The 8,168-nt window shown below is 37.3% G+C and overlaps 3 protein-coding genes across 3 annotated transcripts; all 3 read right to left on the bottom strand.

Moving 5' to 3' along the window:
- Nucleotides 1–3,171: 3,171 nt before the first annotated feature.
- LOC113724217 (uncharacterized) lies at nucleotides 3,172–4,741 on the bottom strand. Its single transcript, XM_027247143.2, has 3 exons — nucleotides 4,510–4,741; nucleotides 3,915–4,008; nucleotides 3,172–3,820 (listed from the first exon to the last, which is right to left on the bottom strand). The coding sequence occupies exons 1-3, from the start codon at nucleotides 4,739–4,741 to the stop codon at nucleotides 3,172–3,174; spliced, it is 975 nt and encodes a 324-aa protein (XP_027102944.1).
- A 105-nt stretch (nucleotides 4,742–4,846) lies between these two features.
- On the bottom strand, nucleotides 4,847–5,836 carry LOC140035597 (uncharacterized). Its single transcript, XM_072076890.1, has one exon. It carries the CDS (start codon nucleotides 5,834–5,836, stop codon nucleotides 4,847–4,849), a length of 990 nt encoding a protein of 329 aa, XP_071932991.1.
- Nucleotides 5,837–5,983: 147 nt separating this feature from the next.
- LOC113724215 (uncharacterized) lies at nucleotides 5,984–7,353 on the bottom strand. Its single transcript, XM_027247142.1, has 2 exons — nucleotides 6,695–7,353; nucleotides 5,984–6,563 (listed from the first exon to the last, which is right to left on the bottom strand). The coding sequence occupies exons 1-2, from the start codon at nucleotides 7,351–7,353 to the stop codon at nucleotides 5,984–5,986; spliced, it is 1,239 nt and encodes a 412-aa protein (XP_027102943.1).
- Between the last annotated feature and the right edge of the window lie 815 nt (nucleotides 7,354–8,168).

Below are 8,168 nucleotides of genomic sequence, written 5' to 3'. Positions count from 1 at the left end.
GACGACTTAGTTCAATTATTACTGTGAGATCTAATTTATTTTAATTGCTCCCTCATTTATTGATATTTATATGTTCCCTGCTTTTAATTGCTATAGCCTTGTGTATGATTGGTTAGTGCGCAATGATTAATTATTCATATAGGCTATTTTGCTAAATAGAGGTAATTGAATCCGTAATTGTTCGTTATCTCTGTCTTTGTAGCAACTGGCGTAATTGGATTTATGTCAGGGGGACATATGATCTAGTTTAAATAAACCCTCGTAGCGTGTTTGTTAGTTAGGATTGGGCCTTTCTAATTAATAATGCAATCTAGAAATTAAATCCTACGGTCGTACCTAGCGTTGTTTTTGGGTTAGAGAAATAGCTAACGGTCGTACCTTAGCTATCGATAAATTAAGGAAGGGTTGGTTGTTTAGCGCGTGCGAGACAACTATAACCAATCTATTAATAAATGTTGGAATCACCTTTGAATCGATGATCAGTTGCATGAACCATTTCTGAAGTGTACCCTTGGCTAGAGTTTCTCTTTATTATTTCTTTAAATTAATTATTTTCTGCAGTTAATTTATTTTTAGCATTTAATCGTGAAAACCCCCATTTGTCTTGATTCGAAAAGGAATAAATTTCTCTCCAGTCCCTGAGGAGACGACCCTACTTACCACTGTCTACTAGTTAGTGAATTCGGTTAAATAATTAATTCAGGTATATCGGATTAAGCAAACTCTTCGGAAACAGGGTGAATCAAGTAACTCATTGCACACCTAGAGTCCCTGCTCCAGTACTCGAATTGATTATTGACTGCTTTAGGTGGTAGTTAGGTTTTATTTATTATTATTGCACAGGTTCGGCACCTGTCACATTCTTGGATTCAGTCGGCGATTGAACAAGATCAGCATTGAGAACTTCAGAATAGTAGATAATTGTATAGCGTTGCTTTGCATCAGCCATTTGAGTCTGCACTGGTTTTATATGTACCAGAAACCACTTTGACTCCAGCTCCTTATGGACAGCCTCCAGAGGGAGTTCAATGTTCTATGGAAGGAAAACGTAGAGGAGAAAAATAAGTAAACAGATAAGGATTATATGCAGAATGGAGACGTCTGCTGCATTAAGGATTAAATGGAAATAATAATAAAGTGCCAGTCACTATTTGAAAGGACAACAGGCCTGCTTAAAATGGTCCATTATTTCAAAAGCAATGAAGGTTAGCAATTTTTCGACTTGTTCTCCAAAGATAGAAGCTGTGATCGTACCAGAATCATCACATAAATCCATATCAAAGCGACACCTATAGATGTATGTAAATTTCAGGGAGGCATGTCTATTAAAGAAGAGTTAAATAATGGACGAGCATAACTGATACGTTAATGATTTTCAAAGTTACTACCTAGGCTGAGCAGGATGCTTTTCTTTGCATGTGTTGCACATAAAAATAACTCCATCTGCAGCAATAGTGCCCCGGCAGCATTTTTATAGCTCATATACCAGTATTTCTGGAATATGTGCTGAAAAGAGAACCTTGCTTTAACCCATACATTCTAAAAACACAGCAATGAAAGGCATAGTGTTAACCCATATATTAATATGCAAATCGATAGTTAAATGACAGAATAGGTGAAAAAGCAGAACCTTTTGTGATGGTCTGACATTTGAAATTAAAGTCGTTTTCTGATCTGATTTCACAGATATGTTAGGGTTATACTTAATATAGCTTTTTTGATCAACGATTGTTGCAAGTAGCTTGGCATTTCTCATCGCCCTGTGATAGAGGAAATAGAAAAAAGTAATGGAAGGAAGTGATCATAGCTGATTGATTGCTTTTGTGATATAAATAATCAATCAGCACCAGTTCTTTAATTCTATTGCTTGTTGTACAGGAGGGTCAACGAGGATCGCAGAATCAAACCACGTTGACAGTGTAACTCCTATAGGATTAAGAATGACAATACATTGGCAAGTGCAGTGTATGAATTTTGTATGGAAATGGAAATTAAAATAAAGATGTATAGATGTAGAATTACCGTTATAGTTGCTAACTTTCAACCTGCGACATATGATGACAGGGTAGTTGTGTATTTCAGTTATTATTTGCTATCCTTCATTCCTGATGAAATCATCCCACATCGAAAGTATGATAGCTTGTGATCTAACAAGATGGCAATAAGCAGTTGTCAAGACATACAAAGGATATACAGAAAATGAGAAGAGAACTAAGTAAGAGTTTGGAGAGCAGCAGAAAGAAACTGAGGACGAATTTTTGGACAACAGATTCTTTGAAATCTTTATTAATGATTCTTCTGTCTTGTGCCTCAACAACTATTCCAAGGACATCTGGCAAAGGAAAATGATCTTGTAAAAGTTTTTCTAAGTTGAAATTCATGATATGTGTGTAACACACAACATACATACCGACAGATTTATCCCTATGATCCATGAACTATGCCAAGTCTCTGAATTGAGTGTAGTTAAATTTGACAAACATTATATCTTCGTCATCAGGATCCTATTCAATAACGGTTTTACTTGTGATCATCCATTGTACTTTCAGTTCAGCCATCTAATATTTTGGGTAGATTGGTCTAACCACAGCATTTGAAATTCTATACTTTTTGTAGACCTGCAAGATTGGTCCGACCCTAGGAATATCATGGTTGAAAATAATGCCTTCAACCTTTGATCCCTATTTCATAAGGGAAAATGTTTCAGAATCAATCAGTTGTGAATATGAACGTAATATAAACAGAAAGATTGAATGCAGCGGTTGTATTTATCTACCTCTGTATGAACAAAAAATAAACAAAGATTAAATGCAGAGGCTGTACTTATCTACCGCTTCATCAACAAAAACAAACTTTTGTTTCTTTGTCGGTGTCGACAGTGATTGGGTAACCTGTTGTTTTTCTTGAACAATAACTTTGCATGCCCAGTAGTGCATATCAGGTATAATTTCTTTTATGGATAAGAGCTTGTCCATGCTACATGGAAAAGAATCAAGGAAAAATCTATCGAATGTTAGTATAAATTAAGAATGGTATTGCAGGCATCATAACAACAGAATAATAATTATGGCCAACAAACCTTAAATATAAATAACTCTAACATGTAGAAATATCATTCAGTGAGGCGAAGTATTTCTTCAAAGACAACATTTCTAGTCTTGCAATCAGTTTTTATGCCATCAAAAGTTCAAGCAGGATAAGGACTTTAAGTGCTGTAGAAGTTTTAACTCTAGATAAAGTAACATATAGTTGCTCGTGAGAAAAAACTGGCTCACGGAGGTTGATTCCAACATAATCTAGTGTTTGGCCTTGGGATTTGTTTATTGTCAAGGCAAAACAAACACGAAAAGGAAATTGTGCCCTTATAAATGGCAGGCCATTCTTGTCATTATCAGATACTTGCATAGGAATTTTAGGAAGAAAGATTCTTTTCCCTTGATGATGGCCAAAAGCTATCTCTGCACAGATAGTATTTTGTCTTAGCTCTCTGCAAATGAGTCGTGTACCATTGCATAATCCTTCAGTAGGGTTGAGGTTTCTCATAAGCATGATTGGACAATTTTCTTTGAGCAACAGTTTGTGAGGAGGAAGGCTTTTTGGATTTTGAGAATTCAAGAAATCTTCATAGTCTCCTTGATGGCGTGGATCAACAGTTCTATCAGAACTGACATACACATGAAGATTTCTAGGAAATCTTCTGATTAGCATGTCATTTATTTCATCAACTGAGGTATTTTTTGGAGCAAGGACACATCTATTGATCATACTATAAGGATCTTTTAAATAGGCTATTAAATCTGGAAAAACAGATTCGAGCAACCTGTTCGTAAGAAATCTAAGTGAGAATATATAAATGTTGAAGTACAGAAGAAAGGCTTGATAAAAGTAGCATTCGAAAGGACAAATTCTTTAACCTGTTCAAAGATTCCTCTTTTTCAGTATAAGGAATGACCATCTCAGAAGAAAAAGTTATTTCGCCATGTCTATCAACAGGCTCTCTTCCTTCTCCTATTCTTAATAAGAATTCTGAGAACGCTGGATCTAAGATGGCTCACATATTCTGTGTCAAATGGAGCTTCTGGAGCTTAGGCCACAAAGGAGAGTTAGGAAGACTGGACTCGATAAGAGCCTATTTTGTTGCCTGTTTGATAATCGGCAAAGTTTAATGGAAGTCGCCATCGAAAACAGCTACTTTTCCTCCAAATGGAAGGTCACAGTCCATTATATCCCTAAGCAAACCATCAAAGGCTTCAACAATTTCTCACTTTGCCATTGAAGCCTCGTCCCACAAGATTAACCTTGATTCAAAAAGCAATCTCGCAGCACTGCCCTATTTATTAATCTGGCAAGTTTTATTTCTAGAAAAATCTAGTGGCATCTTGAATCTAGAGTGGACCGTTCTTCCTCCTGGAAGAATAGAGGCTGCGACACCCGACGTTGCAACTGCAATAGCAATGTAGCCTTGGGATCTCAAAGTAGCTAAAAGGGACCTATATAAGAAAGTTTTACCAGTTCCCCCAGGGCCATCAACAAAAAACCTTTGGCCAAGGGGAAAGAAAACTGACTGCAGAATTAAATCATAGGCGTGCCGTTGTTCAATATTTAACCTCGAAGACATTATTAGATCCTCTGCTAGAACTTCAATACTTCTCTCACATTCAATCTCCTTTGTTAGCTTATCACAGTGAACAGGTGATGGAATGTCTGCAGTTAGATGGTAGTCAGCAAAACTTTTACCCATTTGTTCGACCATTTTTTTAATTTCCTGCAGGGCCTTATTTCTAATTTCTTCAGTCGTATAAAAACGGAGGTGGTGAGATCGGTGGTAATCTGCAGAGAGTTCTAGCTAAAATTTGTTCCAAAGAAACCGAGGATCTGTCGGAGAACAATGAACAAGAATAGTAGCAAATAACAGTCTCAAAGATGGTGGCATTTGGAAAAGAACTGCTTCTTCAAGAGTCTCTTGCAGATATGTATCGGACTGTAAAAGCCCAAGGGCCAAAGCAACATCTCTAAAGCAATCCATTTTTTGGCCATTAATAGTTAAGAGGTCGTCAAACGACATAGGTGCTCGAACATGAGTGAGCAGTGGTCTAAGGTAGTATCTCTCACCTTCATGAGGGCTGACTGTCACCAGGCTTCCAATGACTTTCTTACGCTTTCTCTCAGTCCAAGCTTTATATTTAAAAGACCAAACAAAATGCTCTAGAAATTCTCTATAAAAGCACTTCAAGGTTTCAGTCTTTTCATTCGTTTTGTTCATTTTGAAGAACTCGGTCAACATAGTTTTTGAGAAGTCACTTTTCCTCATTAGTTGTAAAAGGTCCGAGTTCTTGTTGAAAGTGATGAGTTGCTGGCCAGGTAGGTGAACTTGTAGAGTATAGACAGCTGGAGTCATCTCGTTTAGCCTAAATTCAAAGATGCGCCAAAAAGCCTCGGGGGGCGAAATCCATCTTCCCTGCTGGAATTCTCTAATCTCATGGACATCGGCACGGGAATCGTCAGATATAATTTTTACGCTGATAAGATCGTATCCTTTGAAGATGTACTTGTACAAATATTTAACCAGCTTCAAAGTAGAACAGATTTCCACATTCATGTAGCAATCAAACAAGGCTAAAAGATATGATGGGTTATAAGGAATGATCCATCTATTGTCAAGCTCAAACCTGCGAATAGTTATTTTGCTGCCATCGTTCTTTCGCCTATAGTATGGATAGCTGTCTTCGGCATGAGTTGTATGTTCACAGAAGTTTTTTGGATAATGATTTTTACAGCTACCATCTTTCATACAAGGGCTATTGTTGCCCACGTGTCCGCAAGGTCCATGAACCATGTGCTTAAGAACAAGAGAATACAAATGAGGGAACTACTTAGGATTAGGAAGCTTAGCAGAAACTATTCTATCGTATGACCCAGGATTAAGCAATTTAAATTGTGGCTTCAAGATTAATAATAAGTGAGCATGTGGAAAGCCCCGTTTTTAGAATTCAATAACATAAGCGCATGCAGCGGCTTCTCCAAAAATTTTCTTGTCTAAAAGTTCAGCTTTAAGCATTTCAAATTTTGCTCTAAACACTTTAGACAAAAGATCTGGCCTATCCTGAGGTTTTTCTTTAAATTGCAGATTATCTTGAATTTCTTTCCACATCGGATTACATGTCATGGTCAGAAAAATATCCGGCTTTCCATATTTTTGTACCAATGCCATTGTATCAAGATATCGTCGCCTCATATCTCTTGGGCCACCGATAAAAGAAGCCAGTAATATCACCCTTCGACCAACTTTTGAGCCTTCACTCTGACCAATGGAAACACTATCTAGCACTCCTTCAAGGATTTCTGTCCGAATATCATTTTGCCTCTTGCGCTGAAAATCCAGGTGTGATATTTCAATTTTTACACAGGAATCAACTGAAAATTGCTGCAGCAATCTAAGAGTATGCAATAGCATGGATTCGTCATTCTTCCTGATCTGGAACCTATAGCAGTAATACTCTCTAGCCGATACAGTATACTCATCCTTCTTTCCATGATCAGCAGCTATAGGAAATGAAAAAAATCTACACGTAAATAGAAGTTTATTTCGTAACCGGTAAGCTGAAAAACTATAAACGTAGGAGATATACTTGCCTCTTTTTTCTAAATCCATAAGTTCAGATGGTTCATGGACAGAAGAGGGATCAATGATAACCTCTTCATCAAAGGAATGATCAGTTCATTTTCTTTTATAGGCTCGCTTAATTCCATGGTGCCATCTAGATTCACCACGAGGAAATAAGAGAGGATATTGTAAAGGATCACAACAAGCATAATAATGCTGGACCAGCTATATACGAGAATATGCGGTTGTTTATCGAATGATTCATCATCATTTTCAGTCCATATAGCAGCGACTTGAGAAGCAGAAGGAAGATTATAAATGCACTGGTCAAGGCCAGGAAAGCAGTTAAGGACAACACTATGCTTTTCAAGATCCGGGACATCGCTTAGGTCCTTAAAGAATCTAGCATAAGGATTATTAGAAAGTATGTCCATCAAAAGCTTCAAAGTGCTCTCGCGAAGCTTGTCCGAAGCAGCGACTCGCCTGATTAACTCTTCATCGATATCAAAAAAGTAGAGGTGGATTCCACAGGGTCTATCATCAGACTGTGATAAACTATTCAGAAAATGATAAACCTGCCTCTGGACATGAAAGGTATATACTCCCCTTGTATTCCTTGTCAATTTTGGATCATACTTTGCAGCAAATAAAGTGAAAGATATGTTATTGTTATAGGTACGAGATAATTTCCTAAAATGCTCACATTCTTCATTATTTCCAATGAATAGACGCTTTAGAGCATAAGGCATCGGAGGAGCAACAATAAAAATTTCTCCTTAGGGGCAGCAAAAGCTAGGGGGTTCCAAATAGAATCTTTTAGCTCCACAATACTGACAATCAGGAGCATCAGGGAGCAACAAAAATTCTTTAGCAATTTCATCAATCCTAGAATTTTTTGAGCGACAGCATTTAGTAAGTGTCCCTGCAGTTTAAGCTATATAATGGGAATAATGTTCGCAAGGAAATCTGAAAGAAGCACAGAATGAAGGGAATATGAGAGGGAAAGGTCACAAATATGACAAACAAAGAAAGGGCAACCTAATTGCCTCCTTGTTGTCAATATAACGTTTGAAAGATTCCTTGTAGCGACTGTAACACCAACATGAGGATGAGACGATTTGTTGGTAGCATTCGTGTTGCCTGGCAAACCGTTATATTATTTTTAGAAGGAACAACTGTTTGTTCTTAAAGAAACAGGGCATCTATAAATGCAGGAACGCAAATTCTAATAAGCCGGGCATAATGCAAAGTATTGCCTTAGAAGAGAGACATTGTTTTTTTTTTTTTTTTTTTTTTTGTAAAAGGCAGAGGTTGAAAACGAAAGGGAAGAAAAATTATCAGCAAAAAGAACGAGTAATACCTATAGGCTGAACAAAGCTAAAAGACCGAGGACTGAATGAAATAGAAGAAGAAGCAACCTGCTCAATTAAGTGGCCTAAGCATGAAGTACTGGAAGAGCCAAGAGGCTTAAGATTTGACCCATGCATAGAGTCATGAGGCAAACAATGGGATTCCAGAAGGTCAATTTTTTTCTTTTTCTCAGAACAATTGTCTAGGGGACGTT

The sequence above is a fragment of the Coffea arabica genome, chromosome 2c, assembly GCF_036785885.1.
Source record: "Coffea arabica cultivar ET-39 chromosome 2c, Coffea Arabica ET-39 HiFi, whole genome shotgun sequence".
Lineage (NCBI taxonomy): Eukaryota > Viridiplantae > Streptophyta > Magnoliopsida > Gentianales > Rubiaceae > Coffea > Coffea arabica.
Note: the sequence above shows the minus strand (reverse complement) of the source record. Positions and strands in the feature narration are given on the sequence as shown.

What these genes read in the sequence shown, in the direction of transcription:
- LOC140035597 (XM_072076890.1), bottom strand. Translation starts at nt 5,836, where the DNA reads ATGGTTCATGGACCTTGCGGACACGTGGGCAACAATAGCCCTTGTATG.
- LOC113724215 (XM_027247142.1), bottom strand. Translation starts at nt 7,353, where the DNA reads ATGCCTTATGCTCTAAAGCGTCTATTCATTGGAAATAATGAAGAATGT. An exon ending in ATCATTCCTTTGATGAAGAG is followed by an intron (nt 6,564 to 6,694) that starts GTTATCATTGAT and finishes ATTTACGTGTAG; the next exon opens with ATTTTTTTCATTTCCTATAG.
- LOC113724217 (XM_027247143.2), bottom strand. Translation starts at nt 4,741, where the DNA reads ATGGGTAAAAGTTTTGCTGACTACCATCTAACTGCAGACATTCCATCA. An exon ending in TGATGGCCCTGGGGGAACTG is followed by an intron (nt 4,009 to 4,509) that starts GTAAAACTTTCT and finishes TATTAAGAATAG; the next exon opens with GAGAAGGAAGAGAGCCTGTT. An exon ending in AAAGAGGAATCTTTGAACAG is followed by an intron (nt 3,821 to 3,914) that starts GTTAAAGAATTT and finishes TCTTACGAACAG; the next exon opens with GTTGCTCGAATCTGTTTTTC.